This window comes from Leptonotus elevatus, chromosome 15, assembly GCF_054856555.1.
Source record: "Leptonotus elevatus isolate MCC_2025b chromosome 15, RoL_Lele_1.0, whole genome shotgun sequence".
NCBI classification, from domain to species: Eukaryota; Metazoa; Chordata; class Actinopteri; order Syngnathiformes; family Syngnathidae; genus Leptonotus; species Leptonotus elevatus.
The window spans coordinates 4,943,584-4,962,676 of NC_141253.1; the positions used below are offsets into that span (position 1 = coordinate 4,943,584).

General features: G+C 40.2%; 2 protein-coding genes across 3 annotated transcripts in view; one reads left to right on the forward strand and one right to left on the reverse strand.

Annotated features, from left to right (window-relative positions):
- Window positions 1-3,209: 3,209 nt before the first annotated feature.
- tbx3a (T-box transcription factor 3a) lies at window positions 3,210-18,507 on the reverse strand. 2 transcript variants are annotated; one of them, XM_086095983.1, is made up of 7 exons: window positions 17,332-18,507; window positions 15,820-16,087; window positions 15,135-15,281; window positions 14,457-14,533; window positions 13,958-14,115; window positions 11,984-12,648; window positions 3,210-5,107 (listed from the first exon to the last, which is right to left on the reverse strand). In XM_086095983.1, exons 1-7 carry the CDS (start codon window positions 17,739-17,741, stop codon window positions 4,667-4,669), a joined length of 2,166 nt encoding a protein of 721 aa, XP_085952109.1. In that variant the 5' UTR covers window positions 17,742-18,507; the 3' UTR covers window positions 3,210-4,666. The 2 variants fall into 2 exon arrangements, with proteins under 2 accessions (XP_085952109.1, XP_085952108.1); XM_086095982.1 differs by having other exon boundaries at window positions 15,805-16,087.
- Window positions 18,000-19,093, forward strand: part of LOC147161694 (uncharacterized) — an 86,411-nt gene continuing 85,317 nt past the window's right edge. Inside the window, exon 1 of the mRNA XM_086095985.1 lies at window positions 18,000-18,424. The gene's annotated coding sequence lies outside the window, so the exon portion shown is untranslated. The remainder of the gene's footprint in view (window positions 18,425-19,093) is intronic.

Consider the following 19,093-nt stretch of genomic DNA (forward strand, 5'->3'; position numbering starts at 1 on the left):
TATTGTCTTGTGCTACAGTATTGTGAGGGTAGCAACCAAGCCGTGCTGCAAATAGCGAAAATCCGCAAGTGACCATGGAGGTGCCACAGGTTTCCATCCAATTGTTTTGAATTTTTTAAGCGAATTTAATGAAAATGCGCAAAACAAACATGCGATTTATGCCCATTTACATCTGTATAATGCGAATATTTAGAGGGAACTCTGCCGCTGTAGGTGGCGGTATACACCATAGAGATGTGATCCACCAGTAATTTAGTAGAAGAAGAAGAAGACCAGGAAGTTACTGTGTCTTGCGATGATGTCATATAAATTAGCTTTTGTAATGCTTGATAAACCGTAGCGTTTCTTTGCTGTTTCCCATCTAAAATAGCATTAATATTCGCTTCTTTAATTAATTCCAAAAAGATTTCTGTTTCATCGTCTCCTCAAACATACTTTACTTTATCGTCTGACATCGCTTTGGGACTACAAACGTATGTGTGACGTAATATCCGGTCGAAACGTGCGGCGTGTATCCGCTCTCGCCAGTGGTTATTGGCAAAGCCTGTTTCCATAGGCAAAATTCGCATTTTCCTTTTTTCGATACGCTTCAAAATCCACGCCCTCCAAGTGTAAAATCTTTTAAAAAAAAATTTGTGAATTTTGGGCCCTTTTTGAATTTCTAGTGTTATCATTCAGTTCTATTTTCGCATTTCTTGAAAATTCGAACAAAAATGGGCTGATGGAAACCCAAGCAAAGCACTTTTTTCCTATTAGACTAAATTAAATTCTTACAGTTGGATCAAAAGTAATCCATTGGGCTGTTTTGTACAAAATGACCCAATTTTTTGACACCAAGTAAGAGATCTGACCAATGATTATGAGTTATTTTATACTAAAAGACGCATTTCTTGACTCAAAGTTGGGTCAAATAGACCCAAATAAAGGATCGGTCCATTTTTGACCCAACAGTTTTTTTAGAGTGTATCATATACCACACTTGGCCGTGATATTCCTTGTAATGACATTATGATGTGAATTATCATACCATATTACCTATATTGCACTGCATTGTACTTTTGTACACTGCACTATATAACACTTGTTGGGTGTGATTTGCAGTTCCCTTTTTTGCCTGTGCACTGCAATAACAATAAGCTCCAGCAGATGGCGCCACTGACCCGTCACTCGTTTGAACGCCAAACGTGCACAACCTGTTGGTCCAGCTCGATTGGCTTGAGTACTCTTTAATGGGAACACACATTTTGTACAAAATGACGTAAAAGTGTAGAGTTGTTGATTTCAAGAAAAGGCATCAACTTATTATGCGTTTTTAATGTTCCATATTTATCAAAATCAACTGTACTGCACCAGACTGAGACGTGCATGTCCCAATTGTTTTTGTCACCTCATTTCAAGTATGAAAAGTTTGGCGGACGTGTACAAATGTCTTCTTTTTTTTTTTCCTGACAATGTCTAGACTGTTTTTCTGATTACATTAATGTTGTCTTTATTTAAAAAAAAAAATATATATATATATATATCTAAATAAATAAATAACGTTTCTAAGTGACTCCTGCACAGGCCAGCTCGATTTTGCTGTTCTTTCAAAAATGAGGTCGTTTGAAGTCAAAATATTAGGAACAGCTCTCAGTGTGACTGCAATCATGGATGTTGTTGTTTAATGCAGGGATGCTGGTTTGGTCGACCCTCAATAATCCTGGAGCTGGAGCTTCAGGTCTACAAAATGAATGGAGACCGGCTGCCAATAAATCAAACATGATTAAATAATTATTCTTAGCTTCAGGCCAATTAAAAGCGAAAATATGATTGTGGCACATCACGTAAATCTGACATCCATGCATGATTTATTTTTTTTAATAAAATGTGAGTTGTCACAAGAATCATTTACTTTTCTTTTTTGAACCAAATGTTATTTATTATATTTGAGAATACGAGGTGTGTCAGAAAATTTCCAGAACCGTTTTAATAAACTCCAAGTTTTCCTCGTGGATGTGAGCCAGATGGTCAACCAATGTCTATAAAGACATCCTGCAGTTGTTGTTTTTTTTGCTTTGTTCAGTGCGTGAGAAGAGGCAAAAGTTGTGGCAGGACAACTAGTGTGTGTCACTAAGATGGCGCCTGCTCACAACGCCCTGAGCATCTGACAGTTCCCGGCCGAGAAGCTTGTTACCTTTTTTCTTTTCCGCCTTCATATGATTTAGAAAAACATTTCAAGCTATTTAATTAAATTAAATTTATTTTTGGGGTGTTTTGTGACACCAGTTCTGGAACTTTAATGACACATGCGGTGCATAGTCCTTTTTTTATGACTAGAAACAAATATTATTTTTAAATGTACTCGTTAAATATTGCTCTTTTTTTTTTTTTGCCTATCTTGGAAATATGAGAATATTTTCACAAGATTATGATTAAAAATCGTCTTTCTTGTCTTTAGCACTGGGGGGGGGGGGGTAATTGTAGGGCTTGTCCACCTTACCTTAAGGTCCGCTAGAGGACGCCGCGCAGACTGCAGACGCCTGCCTTGCAATAAAGTGCAGATATGCGCGCGAGGGGGGCGCCAGGTGAACAATAACCTCAACCCTAAAGTCCGGGCGGGCCTCAGTTGAGACAGAGCGCGACGTGTTTGCGCCCCCCCCCCCCCCTCACCGCCAGCCTCGCTGCACATTAACCAGACGACATACAAATAAAGATAGACGCCTGATAAACTCTTGACTCCAAGCTGGAGCCATTAAAAGGAGAGGAGAGGACAGTTTTTGTTTTTTTGTCCTTTTTCAAAGTCACACTCGAAAGTCCAATTACATTCATGACTTTCTTTCTTCTTCTTTTTTTTTAAGATGTTTGTTTGCTTATCATGACACTTTTTGTTAGAACTAAAACTCAAATTAGGCTGGCATAAAATTTAAATATCTCATTTGCTTTTTAATGGCCACGTGCCAGAAATAAATCGAATTTGTATTCCCCCCCACCCTAAAAAAAAAAAGTATCTGTCGAAGCAATTATGAGCGTTATTGTAGCAATTATAAAATTAAGATGTGTTTATTGGCATTGTAACATGGAATTCAGTGAAGTGAAATTAATTGAATGTTGTGTCAAGTGTTGCATCAAACTTAACTAACACATCCAAGTGATCAATTCACTTTTCAGTCTGCATGCGTGGTGCAAAAATGACACGGATTAAAAAAATAAATAAAAAAATAAAAACTCCGAACATTTCAATATTTTATTGAAACTTTCAAGAACACGATGTCGATGTTGTAAACTAGACAAAAAATCCGATCGGCTACATAAGCCAATTTAAGAAACACAAACAAACAAACAAAAAAAGAGAACGAAACCTTCATATACTGTATACTTTTTTTCTTAGATTATACGGCACTTTTAACGACCAGGTTTACAAATTTCCATAAAAGAAAAAAAAATCCACTTTTTTTTTTGTAAAACTCGTTTCGCGTTTCTAAAAAAAAAAAAAACAAAGTTATTTTTTTTTTAATATTAAAAATAGGAGGTGTTTCAAGCAATTGGTGCGGTGCGTTCGCATGTCGCCTTTTTCATTCATTCGAAAGAATTAACACACGCGCGCACGCACGCACGCACGCACGGACGCACAACAAGTGAAAAATACAATGGCACATGAGTGTGAGTAGGTGGATATTAAGGGAGGAATAAAATCCATTTTTGAAGATTTTGACAAGGAGGGAGGGGCGTCATAAATGGAGATGGCAACAAAAGGATAATAGCCACAAATTATCATTACACAGATATATCCACAATAAATTAACAACAGATCCCTAGGACAAACTACTTTTTATTTACACGCAACAATATGAAATAATTATACATAAATATTTTATATACTCATATGTACATGTAGACTCAATACTACTGTTCATGTTGGTTTTCTTTTTTTCTTTTTTTATATTTAACTTTTTTCCTGCTTCCCTTTGCCTGTTGAACTTTACTCTTGGGCCTTTTTTTGTCGACCCATAAGCCGTTTTTGGATTATATATATATATATAAAAAAAACTAAAGAAAAAAATCCAATTAAGAGATATATTTTTTAAATGTATTTTCCTCCTCTAGTTTTTCAAGAACATTCACGATTGGAGGATGAGGAAGGAGGACATGCAACTTTTTTGTTTGTTTGTTTGTTTGTTTTTGGGCCAAATTGAAATTGTACAAGAAAATACAGCAGTCTCTTCAAGGTAGGTTACGTTCACTGGTAGTGGAAATTAAAAAAAAAAAAGGTGTAAATTCAGAGTGCATATTGGGAAGAAGTTAAAGTCAAAGAAATAATGATAACGATAAAAACGGAACATTTCGTCGTATGCAGTTTGGAGACAGCAGCAACTTCAATTCGTTAAGTCTCACCCATGGGACCACTTTTCAGTTTCAATACTTGTACGGTATTCCCCAAAAACATATTGACATGTTAAGTGTTGTTTTTTTAATTTAAAAAAAAAAAAGAAGAAGAAGAAAACAATACATATCAGATGTGTATTCAACCAAAGTGCATTTCAGAAACGAAAATGTTTCTCTTGAAAAAAAAAAAAAAAACCTGCTATGAACAAAAGTCCTCCTGTTGTCGTTCAAGATTTTTGGGAAAATGGCAAATCAAAAGAGTGTGTGGGTGAAAAGGGAGGGGGGTGGATTAGGGTCCCCTTCCTCAGGGCGACCCGCTTCTCGACCTGTCCTGGTTCGAGTCCAGCCCGCTGACGAGGCGCTGGATGCTCTGCAGCTCGTTGGCGCCTTCCTTGTCGGCGCACAATTTGGGCGTCACCGAGCGGCTCGCCACCTCCGACGTGGACGAGTCGAGCTGGGCCGACGCCGGGCTGGCCGGAACCAGCACGTCCCCCTTCAGCTCGGGCGCCAGGGCGGCGGCAGCGGCGGCGGCCGTGCTGAGCAGCGTGCTGTCCGGTACCGTCATGGGGAGCGAGTAGGGGTTGTACCTGAGTCGGGGGCGCACCGCGTTCAGGAAAGGGTGCCGGTGCACCGACGGCGAGGAGGAGGAGGCGGCGGCGGCGGCCGCGGAGGAGGCGGCGGCGGCTGCCGCCATGTACGTGTACGGGTAGGGGAACAGGCTTCCGAACGGGGACATGGCCAGGCCCTGCAAACCAGCAAAAAAAACAAATTCATTTTCTATGACTTTTATGCCGTTTATGGTTGAGTAAAATGAACGTTTTTGTTGACGGCTACTGTGCTAATATTCTTCTAAAAGCTCTCGTGCATGGCACCGGAAAGAATAAGCCAAGAAAAAAAAATCAAATGCAAAACGGTAGTGGAGTTTAAACTATGTTTCTAAAATCTTCTAGTATTATTTATTTATTTATTTATTTTTACTTTGAAGTAGCCTACATTTTGTGTACGCGGGGAAAATACACCAGTTTATTTATTTATTTTTGCCAAATCCAGTAAAGTAACTTTATTTATTTATTTATTTAGCTTTTTATACAGTAGATTGTATGTACTGGTCATTCAGATTTAACTTTGAAGTACATTTTGGGGTAGGTTGTTTAAAAAATAATAATTCCAGTCCCAATAACTGTACTTTTTAATTTATTTATTTACTGTGCATTTCACACAGTCAATTTTAAGCACAGGTTTATTTATATTTTAGCGCAGCTTGCAGCTCTATAGGGAAAACTTTTGTTTTGTTTTTTTATCCAGTGCGGTGCTATTTTTGCTTTAACTTTTCATGTGTGTTTATTAAAAACAGTTTAGCAGTCTTGAAAATTAAGTACAAGTTAAAATAGCTCTGTTACATATTACTGACCTTACTTGACAAATGTGCTAAACGTACTTTTTTTTAAATTTATTTATTTTAAGTTGAAGCCAATGTAACATGCTTCATTCAATTATTATTTTGCCTACCACCAGAGGGCGCCCACATACAACTAGTGGTACTACACTTGGAGAATCACTGCACCTTCACTCTATAGTGACTTTGCCATCTTGCTATAATAATCTATCTATAATATATAATCTCTAAAAAAACAAATAAAATAACTTTCTTGTTAAAAAAAAATACAATGATCAAGGTTTGTGATTAAATTGAATTTCCAATGTCAAAATCCCACTGCAAGATTTCCAACTGGAATGTAGGGAAACCTTAACAAAATGTATACTTTATACAAAACGCACACACAAAAAATATATTGACATGATTATGTCACAATTTGATTAATGGGGGGAAAAATTACGAGGACTTTTTTTTTTTTTTGAACACAGCGGAGAAGCTGCAGGTGTTTTAAAGAAAAGTGTATCTATTTATTAGTGCATTTATTATTTTAGTGTTACTTTGACTTTTATGGCATACAGAATTTTCGTACAGCTGCAGTTTTTCAAATCGTGGCCGCAAAATGGAAATCATAGTGTGCATGTTGACTGCAAATTCATAATTCCATTTCTGGACAGTTGCTGAAGCAAATAGAACACATCATATTACAATCTCCAGCAACATTTGCTGAGCCAGATGTTCAAGATGTTCATGAGAAATGACATTAAACCCCCCAAATTATATTTTATGTGCACGTTAGGCCTAATTTGGGGGCCACAAATGAGCATTTTGTGGCTACGAATTACTATATCGTGGCCACAATTTAAATCCCTAGCATGTTATGGCTTGGGTTCCTTAAGTAGAGATACAGAATACCTCCGCCAAGGAAAATCAGCAGCAATTGATACACACTTACAGTTCCTCACTATATGCCTCTAGTTTATCAATAAGAATAATGCATTCATTTCAACATAAAGGGAAGTGTCAGAACTCCCTCATCTTTGTTTTAAAAGTTTTACACCTGCACCAAAATTTCAAATCGGCTGTTGCTTTGGGTCACGAAATACCTTTCAACATCGTTTTAAGAAAATTAGATACAAATCATATAGCAAAGCACTTTTTGGGCTAATATCAAGGCACAATGTTTTCTGGAAATTGGATTAAAATGATATATCAGATCAGTATTTTTGTTGCCAGCAATGGCACAAAGTTTTTTTTGGAAATTGGATAATTGTGTGAAGGCTGAAGGCCTTCAGATTTCAGATCAATGTGGTTGTGTGTGAATGCTGAAATGCCAAATGAAAATATATGGATATTAATATATTGAATGATATCAAATAATGTGAAATGGTATTAAATGGCATGGAATGATATTGGATAATATGGAAATATGTGGACTGATTTTGATTGATATGGAGTCTTATTAAATGATATAGAAAGATGTGCACAGATATTGGTGAGAGATGTTTAATTTGTTAGTGGAAAATGTCAACTTGTTGCTGCTGTGGGAAGTTTTGGCATGTTGGGAATCGTTCCTCGGGTGAATTGAATGAGCTGAAGATTGGGAACAATGTGAATCTGTTGTGTTGAATGTGCCATTGGGGAATTAATGGCATATTTTTTTTTTTTTTGTGGGAAAACACAATTTTTGTAACAAGTAGAATAACCACATGGCATATATTTTGGGAATATGTTGACGGGATGTGGTGATCGTCGGTTGAGAAATGTGGAAGTAGAAGCATGTCATAAAAAAAAAAGTGAGGAGGATGAAATATAATTCAATGGTGCAGATTACAATAACTAGATATCTGCAATTTCTGGAGAAATTGCTTGTGAATGCTGAATGAATGGAATGATGTTGAATGACACAATGAATGATGGTGAATGCTAAGGAATTGGAATGAATGGGGAATTTTGGGCATGTTGAAAATGATTATAAGGTAAATTAAATGTGCTGCATGTTTTGAATGAGAACGATAATCTGTTTTGTTGGATGCATTATTGGAAATGGGATTTGTTTTTTTTGTCGGAGATTTTGAAAGGTGAAAATGTTAAATTTTTGGTCATTGGGATTTTTTTGTTACAAAATTGTTCCCAAGGCGACTAGAATAATCTGAATGTTTTGAATTTTAAATGAGAAGGATGTGAATCTGTTAAATGGAGTGTCCCATTGGAAATGAATGGGGAAATTTTGGTCATAAATTTAGAATTTTGGGGAAACTGTGAATTTTTGGAATGAGAAAAATAATAGCCCGAGAGGCATGCATTTTTTGGAATCTATTAAAATTGGAATGATGTGAATTGGATAAATTATGTAGAAATAGATGCATGTCAAAATAACGGGCAGAAGTAAGATACTGTATAGGAATGTCATGTGTGAATGCTATAAGCATTCACAGAACAAAAGTGATCTGTTCTACCCTTATCTGATGGCGCCAAGGCCGAACTGTTCATATTAAATAGACAAGCTGGGGGGGGGAAAAGTTCCTCGAAATGTAGAAGGAAATTAAAGAACAATTCCTAAGTCTCATATTAACCAACAACAAACTTCCACCTTCTTACAGTCAAATTTCCTTCTCACCCAAATTTGTGATGCATGTCAAACAAAAACATTTCGTCTCGCCGCGTTGACAAAAGTCAACAACGCAAATCCTGGATCTCACACCTTTTTGTTGCAGGTGTTTTCTTTGGCCTGCGACACTGCGAGCCCCGCCCTCCGCCAAGTGCGGCGCTAATCTACTAAGTAGTTTCAGTTTGCACATAAAAGAAGCCATTGTGTGCCGTCTTTGGCAACATGTCAATATCATTTCACAGTTGCCCAAAAACGCATTCCCTGTCCAACCACATCTTCGTGACTTGTGCGACACTTCCTACTTGAGCATTTCCTTATTATTGACAAAGGAGGTCAGATTGCTTTGTTGTTGTTGTTGCTGGGTTTGTCTGAGAACGCCGTCTGCAATTATTGGGAGGCAAACGATCAAGATTTTTTTTTTGACCCATTTAAGCGAATGGCCTCCAGGTGGCGCCACAAGACCGCAAAGAAAAAAAATCGCAATTACAGTAGATGGGGAACGAGCTAGCCTGCGAGTAGCAAATTCAATAAAAAAAAATATATATTTTTTGTTTCTATTAGTTGTTAGCTGTTAGCATGCTTCAATTATATAATACTGTAAAAAAAAATATTTAACATTGCATATTCTTGAATAAAAAACACTGATAAATCATCATTACCACTTTTTGCAAAAAAAAAAAAAAGGGTTTTCACTCCCACCCACATAAAAAAAGCAACTATTTTTGCTTTTCAATAAAAATAAAAAATAAACCGTTTTTTGTTTTTTGTTTTTTACAGTGTAGTAGCAATAAGACTATGTAGATGGAGGACGATGCAATTTGTGTTTTGGTATAATCGTCATTTTGACTTAAAATGAAAAATATTAGCCGTCTCTGGCGCCATCTTGTTTCTCTCGTTTAATATTCGTGAAACCACCGCGCCTAAGGATAAACAATCAATGGCACACACCTGCAGCCTCACACTGACCTGTTACACTGAAAAACAAATCCTTTGGCGTTACTTAACACAAACGGCTGCATGTGGTAAACTGACATCGTTTTCTTTAAACCCCCCCAAAACAAAACAAAAAAAGGAGAAAATTATTACCAAGTTAATCATGTGCATGTGAAAAAAGTGCTTTTTTTTCAGCGTTATACTCCAGAAAAGCATCTTATTCATAACAAAGTGTCGCAAATGTTATCGGTTTGAAGTTTTGTTTCGTGTGCTAGCGAGTGTGCAACCAATGGTTATTAGCCACATTAGCACATTAGCTTCTGTCTGATTGGTTGGTGTCTTTTTGACATTTTGCACACACGCCTCCTTTAAATTGATAACTTGCTTCTGATCGATTGAGATTTAATCGGCATTATGCTTATCTGTAAATAACCAGAAATTACGACAATATAACAAATAATAAAAGTTGATCCAATGACGGATTATATACATACATATATATAAAATCTTATCCGATTTCCACATTTTCCACATCCAGAGCAGTCCTCGTATCCGCAAACCTGAGCAGCTTTCCATACCGAGCGGCCAATTCGTGGAAATTGCAGTGTGCAAATGTATAATCCCACTCTCATAATCCGTAAATTGCAGATGTGTGTTTGGTTCTTTTTATTGTTTCCGACTCACATAATCCTTAAATTGCGCATGTACGCTGTTTGTACCGTTGTAACCAGTTGCCAATGTTTCTTCATCAGCATCAAAAGCGCTCTCCGCCGGGGCCAGCTAAAGCGTAAGCAATACTGTCAATATAGCGAGCGTCGAATGTAAATCGCAATCGTTTTTATCAGATGTAGGGATTGCAAACACTCCGCTATGATTGCGTCCGTCTTTTTGGAGGCCAAGGGGGGGTCAAAATCGGATGAGTGGAATCAACTGTGGGGAGTGCCAACCATCTCGGGGGTTATCAGGGGCGCGGTAACAGCCTCGCCCCCGGGGCCATGGCAGCCTGTCGTGCGTGTGTGTGCTGCCTTCTGGAGGAGTCACACATTTTTTTATCGGCACATATTAACACACCCAGAGGTGAACATGACCCCTGACCCCCCCTACCCCCCAGCAGCACTGCATGTAAACAGCTTTGCCTAAGTTGAAGAATTTCTAATGCGTATTAAAATTCCTCACGTCTGCACTCGAGCGCAGACGCCTTGACGACGTGTCGGACGATAAACCGGCTGACAAACTGACACGTTACCTGTTGTTGCTAATATTTTTTAGCTCAACTTATAGCGACGTGGGGCAACAAATACATGTTTTGTCCGGTGAACACCTGTCTGACATTCCAGTTGAGCGTTAGCATTGTTAGGACATATTTTCATGATATGGATGCGCTGTTGTAGCTTCTATTGGCGTTTTTAACCATAAAAGACAATTTTTCATTTTTTGCTTCATTTCTTGAAATGGATCACAATACATTATGCCATTGTTTACACTACTGTTGCCTGTGAGTGTCTTTTTAAATTGCAGCATGTTTATGTTATGCAGGTGTAACTGCAGGATATATAATTAGAATATCGCTGGTGTCGGGCCTGAACCTCTCATGTCACAATTTGTTCAGTTGAATCTTTCTACAAATCGACACTATTGATCAGTCAGCGTAGGTGTTTAGTGTTGAAATGAAATTATATGATTTAACTTTATGATGCATTAGATTGACTTGTTGGAAAATGTTGATGCGTCTCTTTGTATTGGATCAGAATCCACACTCTAAAAAGTGGTGGGTCAAAAGTAACCCAAATTGGGTCAAGAATGGACCAACCCAAAATTGAGAGGTATTTAACCCTTTGTTTTCTGGGTTATTTGTGTGACCCAACTTTTTGGGGTTAATTTAATAACTCAATTGAATTGGGTCGAAAATGAACCGACCAAGCTTTTTAAGTTATTTAACCCAAAAATGTTGGATGCAATTAACAGTCCACAAAACAACCCAAAATTCTGGGGTTGTTTTCTGGGTTATTCACGCGACCCAACTTTTCGAGTTGTATAACCCAAAAAGTTGAGTTAAATGAATAACCTATAAAGCAACCCAATTAAATGGGTTGTTTTGTGTGTTTTTTCATTTGACCCAACATTTTGACTAAATTGAGTAACCCAAAAAGTCGGCTAGGTCCCTTTTTAAGCCAATTTGGGTTATTTTGCATTATGCCAGTGTACTTATGAGTATTGTTTAGTGTCAGCTATACGTACATGCATAATATGATTCATTAGCTTCATATGGGCATTTTTAGTCATAATACATTATTGTTGTAATGTTGCTATTAATTGTCATTTTTATTTCCGTTTATCTAGATATTTCATTTAATCCAATATCTTCTCATTCTGGACCATATAAGTCATTTTTTCATCACAATACAATATGTCATTTTATTTTCAGCAATTTCATTTTTCATACTTTGTCTTGTATTGGATCTCACGGTGTACCTAATATTTTGCCTATAAGCTTTTGCTTGTTTGATGTGCTTTGGTAATTATACCTCTTTGGTATTGCAGCAATTGTGCAGGTGTACCCAATAAAGTGGCCCATACTCCTCAGAACATTTATGCTTACATGAAAACATCAATAAAAGTGTGCTCACATGCTATTCGGGGACTGCAAGTTTTTTTTTCTCTCTCTCTCTCTCTCTCTTTTTTTTTTTTTTTTTTGTTGTTACCTGCGAGGCCAGGACGTGTTGCTGCAGATGGAAGGGCAGGCCCGGAGCCCCCGCCATGCTGCTGGTGTCCATGGTGCTCACCCCTCCCGTGGACACGGCGGCCAGTAGAGGCCCCATGCCCGCGGCCATGTTTGAGAAGGCGCCGCCCATGTTGAACTGACCCGGGTGCAGGAGGAACGGGTGCGCGCCCCCCAAGTGGTTGAAAAACTGCTGTCCCGTCAGGCCGCCAGCAAATCCGAAGTTGGTCATGTGGCCGTGATGGCCCATGTGCGCGCCCTCCGTCTGCACAGTCAACGGCGCGAAGGCGTCCTTGCCCGGTGGCCGGCACTCGTCCTCCTTGGCCGGGTCCAGACCCGGGCTCTTCACGTCCTCCCCGGAGCGGGTGGTGCTGGAGATGACGGTGATGGGGCTGTGGCGAGAGTCCGCGCGGCCTCGCTCGGTCCTCGGGCTGCCGCCGCCGCCGCCGTCGCGGTCGCGGGTTCGGCCGGGGGGGTCGCCCCTCACGCCGACGCCGCCTCCCCCCCCGAACAGGTGGCCCTTGGGCGGGCTCGCGTCGTGCTCTTTGCCGTCCTCCGTCGTGGTGGAGATCTTGCTGGAGTCTGGGCCGTCTTTGACGTGGCCATCTTTGCTCTCGTCGTCGCTGTCTTCGTCGCTGTCACAAAAGTCTGCAGCCGACCCCCCCACAAAAAAAATGTAAATAAATAAACACAATACAAGCTCCAATATTTATGATAAGCTGGCCTAAAACATAAGTGATTTATAAACACCTGTTGTGTAACCGCCTTGGTCTAAAACTGTAAATATTCAACATTTAACGTATTTTTTTGTTGCATCATTAAGGATTTGTTCATTTGATTTAATCTCCAGTTATGTGAATTTATTTTTATATTATTATTTCGTTTGAAGTTACACTTAATTGCAAACGGTTTATTTTGACATTTTGCACTTTTTTTTAAAACCAATCATTTGAATACAGATGCCATTTTCAATAACAAATGCAACACATAGGTGTTTTATTTACTTATTTATTATTATTTCGTTACTTTTACACTTCCTTTATATAATATTGAATGTGCACTTTCCCTCAAAATGTTGTGTCAATCCATCGCACTTAGTTCTTGTCTTGTAATGTTTATGATTTTTTTTGTTTGTTTTCATTATGTCCACTGTAAGGGATAAATCAACACTGAATGATCAATCATTTTTATTAGCAGAAATGTGGTCCCATGCAAGCGTGAGTCTTGTCTGCTGAATACAAATGTTAATTATTAGTTCCATGATGTCATCAAAAATTGTTGGGCGGAATTATTACACCCAACCATTTATTTATTTATTTTTGTCTGTGCAAACTTTTGAGTGTTTTACATTCCATGTTTCAAATATTTTGTCAGCGTGGTTGAAAATAGATTTTCCTGCCAAAATGACAGTTCAAACTGTAAATTCATATAGCAGAAAATATATTCGATAAGAAGTGCCCAGGTGTGCTGAGAGTTTTTAATTAGGCCTATCAATATCTGATATGATCAGTTGTTTTTCTTTTTTGATCCCATGATTATAATGTGGTCACCTGCCACAAAAAAACAAAAACAATAAAAAGCAGAAAATGGGCAGAAATACGTTAATACATAGTATGAGGTGCAAGTAGTTAATGTTGCAACCTAGTCACTATTTTTGCTTGTTTACATATTTAGAACATGTTTCCTGCACCATTTGGAATTTTTAATGGTACATGTTTAAGAGTCAGAGTGAATGTAATTATTATTTATTTATTTTTTTACATCAAGTGGTAATGACTTAATGACGTCATAATCTCCCACGTACAATTTATATGCATTAGTTTGCCTGTAAAAAAATTAAATAAATAAATAAATATATTTTTATGTTTGGCACACTCAGAAGACCCAATTTCCAGTCTGTAAAAAAAACACAATCTCGTCACTTGGAACGCACCCATGCGGCTAATCAAGTGGGTACCTTTCAGGTGCGGGGGCCCCACGGTGGACACGGCAGGGGAGGAGGCCTGGCCGAAGCACTTGAAGGGGGCCTGCTCCCCGGAGGAGTCGTCCGAAGCGCCGTTCTCCTTCTTCTGCTGCTCCTCGTACGAGCGGATGGATTGCAGGGCCAACTGTTTCCTGCGCACGACACATTTGCCTTCATTTTTTTAAGAAAACAAAACAAAACATGGCTGGCTCATGCGTTACCATGGCGACCAACGCCACACATCCATTTCTGCTCATATTTGCGCAATAAATCCCTGCTTGTGAGTGTGCTGGTAGTAAAAGCGAGCTAATTAACGAAACCTGCTCCATATAGCAGCGACTTTTTTTTTTTACAGCGTGCAGTGCCAGCCTGGTTTATAAAAGAGAGCAACATCCCCCGAGGGTCAATTTTGACGCTTTGACGCGTTTGAATCCAGCTAACGCGATTATTATTTTTTTGCTTGTTGTTGTTTTTTTGCTGCAGTGGCACTCACCTCTTTTCTCGCCGGCCGTTGCCAGTGTCACGAAAGCCTTTGGCGAAAGGGTTGTGGTCGATTTTAAGCTGAGTTATCTGCAAAAAAGAAAAAGAAAAAAAAAGTTGTAAGTCAGTTTTATGGACAACTTAAACGCACGACGTTGCGCCCTTTTTTTTTAAGTCATAAAATAAAAACAGGCAACCACAAAAGCGAGTTCTGTGTGTATACCATGTGACCATTTTTTCACTATACATTTTTTTTTAATATATATTTTTATGTACACCCCCCCACACACACACACACACAGCGTATAGTGTGACACGAAAAGCCTTTTCTCTTTCTCCATTCATGCGCAGAGCGTTGCCCTTCTTCTTTTTTTCTCCCATTTCTCAACCTCCCCCAACCTTTTTTTTGTGTGCATGCAAAGACGGACAGGGAGAGAGAGAGAGTGTGTGTGTGTGCCACTACCAAATCCCCTCCACGTGATTTAAATTTTAAAAAAGGCATGCTAACCTGCATGCGCAACATTCCTTCCCCACAGCAGCTCTTTCATTTTTGATGACAACAAAACGAAAGCACTCGAATGAATGGGGCGTGCAACAAGCAGGCGAGGAGGGGCGGAGGGGGGGGGGGGGATTTGATCTTATTATTATTATTTAATTTAAATCCCCCCCCTTTCCCTTCCGATGTGTTTACCTTGTCGTTCTGATAAGCAGTCACCGCGATGAAGTCTGTCTCGGGGAACACGTACGTCCTAAAGGTGCTGTAAGGCAACTTGAGGATGTCGTTGGCCCTCACGATGTGAAAGCGAGGCTGATATTTATGCATGGAATTGAGAATTGTCTGGAAAAAAACAAATCACACAAAAATGGACAGCTCGGTATATGTCAGCGCCCTTGCTATCGTATTCGTATGCAATCCTGTGGAAGAAAATGTTGTTTATTTATGCAAATCAATGGCATTTATCACATGTATCGCTTTAAAAAAAAAACGATATAAGGCAGCATCGTGTTAGCAAAATCAGTTAGCCACAATATTAGAAACTGCACGGTTGAATTAATGTCACGCTACAAACATTAGGAGTCCCCTCATGTGAAAAGTGTTCTAAACAATATTAATTTTGTAGCTCTTTTTCAATTTAATTAGGACATGCAAAGCCACGTGAACTGATTGTGCTAGCTTGGTGTACTTAATAATATGACTTAATTAAATAACACGCAAACATATCTATTTGAGCTGCTATATGCTTCTAATATTGTGGCCCACGATCTTTTTTTTTTTTTTTTCATGCAAGAAATCGACTTCAAATATCTGATCATGATTGTGCAGAATATATAAAGGTAGGAAAATAGTAAAATGGACATACATTAGTAGAACTTACAAATCCATGCTTGTCAGAGATGTTGTTGGTGAGCTTGAGCTTGTGGAAGTTGACCACCTTGGACATCCACTGCTCGCCTGTGGCGGGGCTATCCGGGTGGATATACATCCGCTTGGGCATCTCGGGGTCGGCCTTGCCCGCCACCATCCAGCGCGAATTGTGGAACTTGTACCTGCAGTCGTCCGCCGCCACGATGTCCATCAGGAGAATGTACTTGGCCTTCTTGTCCAGGCCCGTGCACCTCACTTTGAAGGGGGGGAACATCCGCCTGGAGACGCCAAAAAGACAGTTTGTTTTTGTTAGTTTTTTTTATTTAAAAAAAAAAAAGGGGGGGGGGGTAGTATTTCATGTTGAAAAAGAATCTGGCTAAATTTAAGCTGGACGAGTTAATGCATAGTCGACATGTAAATACGTCTTGTGCGTATAAACAAGAGCAGAATACACACACACGCACACACACACACACACACACACACACACACACACACACACACACACACACTGAAAGTGCGATATGTTAGTGTAAAGTTTTAGCGAAATGAATGATGGGATTACAAGGAGAAAACGTGTGTGTGTGTGTGTAAGTGTGTGTACACAAAGCTTTACTGGGGGCTTAATTACTGCAAGACAAATCCCCCCCCCCTCCCCATTTTTAATGATTGAACACATTAAATCTCACTTATTTGTATTAATTTAATGAACTGCACTTCAAGTGTAATGTTCACATTTTTACATTTAGTTTTGCAGTTAAACAATTGGGTAAAATGTTTTAACCCCATTTAAATGATAAAATAAATAAATAAATAGGACCGACAGCTATCTGGGTCAATTTTACTCATCTATTTTTGTCTTGCATAAAAAACGAACACAAAAAATATATACCTTAAACACCCCCACCCCAGAAAAGAATTGTTGTATACAAAAAAAAATCTAAATTGGGTCAAATTGCCGCAAGTAGTGATGCCCCCCCCCCCTCCATAATTGATGGAATTATTTTTGACAATTTTTTTTGTGTGTCTTAAAACTAAACTAAACAAAAACAATGGATCAAAAGGACCCAAGTACTGATCAGTCTCTTTTTTACCTCTTGGGTTGTATTTTACTTCTGTTTTATTTATTTATTTCTGCACAAAGTAGCCCAATTCTTGGACTGTTTTGTGTGAAGTATAGTGGTTTGTCCTTTTTCGACACATGGTTTGGTTATTTTTGACACCCATTTTTTTTGTTGTTGCACAAAACAACCTTTTTTGGGTTGATTTGTGAAAAAAAATAAAATTAAAATAAAGTTGAGTCAAATCGACACAAATAGTGATCAGTTCCTTTGACCCACAATTGGGTTATTTTTGACCCAACTTTTTTTAATTTTATTTTTTTAGAGTAGCTCTATTCAACTGTGTCTAAAGCGAGCGAACCAGACTCCATGCACTTAGGAAAACCCGATTCTATAGCTTTTCGACCCTAACGTCTACATTCTCATTTTCAAATCAGCAGCAGCATCAGAGCGAGCTTCACCTTCCGGATTTGGTGATCACCATCTCGGTGCCCCTCTTGTGGAACAGCTCCCACAGCTCCTTGGCTTCCAGGTGCACTTTGGGGTCGTCCTCCACCTCCTCCTCGGGCTCCAGGCTCTTGAGCGGCCGAAGGTGCGCGGCCGCAGCGGCCGCCGCGGCGGCCTGGTGGCCCAGCGACGAGAAGTGCAGCCCGGCGTCGGCCGCCCCCCCCATCAGCTGATCCATGATCGGCTTGCCCAGGGCGCCCGGCAGCGACAGCGAGCCGCTGGGGGGCAGCGCCAGAGCCGGGAAAAAGGGCGGCTGGTGTCCCAGCATGGCGCTCATGGCAAATTCCGGACCTCGGTGAGGTATAAACGGATGATATGCCATACTCGAGCCCTGCACGACTGGATCTCTCATCAGGAAGTTCATCCAAGTGCTTTGCAAGCAGTGCGGACGTGGGCTGCTTGGAGTGTTTGGGACGCGAAAATCAAAACGACAAAGAGGAGAAGGAGGGGTGGCGAATGTTCAAGACGAACAAGTCCTCCTTCAAACTTGAAGCATCCGCCGAGTGTCCACTGTTATTTTTTTTTTTTTCGGGGGAGGGAGTTGAAAAAAATCAAAAGGAGAAGATGTTCCCCATGAAGAAAAGAGCGGCTGCACTTGAGAGTTTGCCGCACACGAAACAACTCGGGTGCGTCACTCGAGTGTACGGCGGTGCATTCTTCCTCTTCACTGCGACGCCATTCCCGGTTTAAAGGAGATACGCGGACACACACACAACCAAAAAAAAGGGAAACACAAAAAAGCGCGTCCTTCCTGGCTGGCTCTCTCGGCGTATCTCCCCCCTTTTCTTTTCTTTTTTTTCTCTTCCCCGAATCAGCCTCCCGTGTCCCGCCTCGACTGGCTCCGCACTCCCTCGCGCCTCTTTACGCACGCACGCACACACACGCCGGGCGTCCCCTCGCCTTCACGCGCATTTCTGGGAAGGACGTGTGCGGGGAAACAAGTCGTCCACCCCACGGAGCTCGACAGAGGAGAGAGAGAGGAGGGAGAAGAAGAAGAAGAAGAAGAGGAGGAGGAGAGTGGAGAGAGAGAGAAAGGAATAGAGTGTGGTAAGGTCCCAGCTCCGTGATTTTCCTAGCGCCTTCTGTGGCCCACGGGGCTCCACGCAGGATGGATGTGTTGCAGCGACTCCCTTTGATTGGCTCTTTGACGCTTTCGGACCAATTGTGAGGCACCAAGGGGGCGGGGTTTTAACAGGTCCGGGTGGAGGGGATCGGGCTCGAGACTTATAAAAGGTGTTTGGGAAACGGCAAAAGAAAAGAAGAGGGGGAAAAAAGGAAAAGGGTTTAAAAAAAAAAAAAGAAAAAGAAAAAAGAAAAGCTTTGCATGTGAGCTTCAGTCACAGTCAGTCAATCAGTCGCCCCGTGTTGGTGTGAATATGTCAACACGGAGCTTCGTGAGGCGTAGCGGGGACGAGCGCGGTGAGCCAAGCCGGGGCAAGCGACGCTCTTGGCCGGCTTGGTTGTTCGCACGCTTCCGCTCAGATCCCGGAGCTCTTTTCAGACGTTTGACAGCCCAAACATACTTCATCGGTGTATTTCTGCACAATTTGAGCTGCGATTGCGTGGTTGTCTTCATGCATGTCCAGATATTTAATACACAATTTCCTTGTTAGATCCTCGGTTGATGTGAGCCGAACAAATAGACGTGGTGTATATAAGGCGGTATGATGACAAAAGCCCTTGTTGGTCATATTTATATAGCCTAAATATATATTT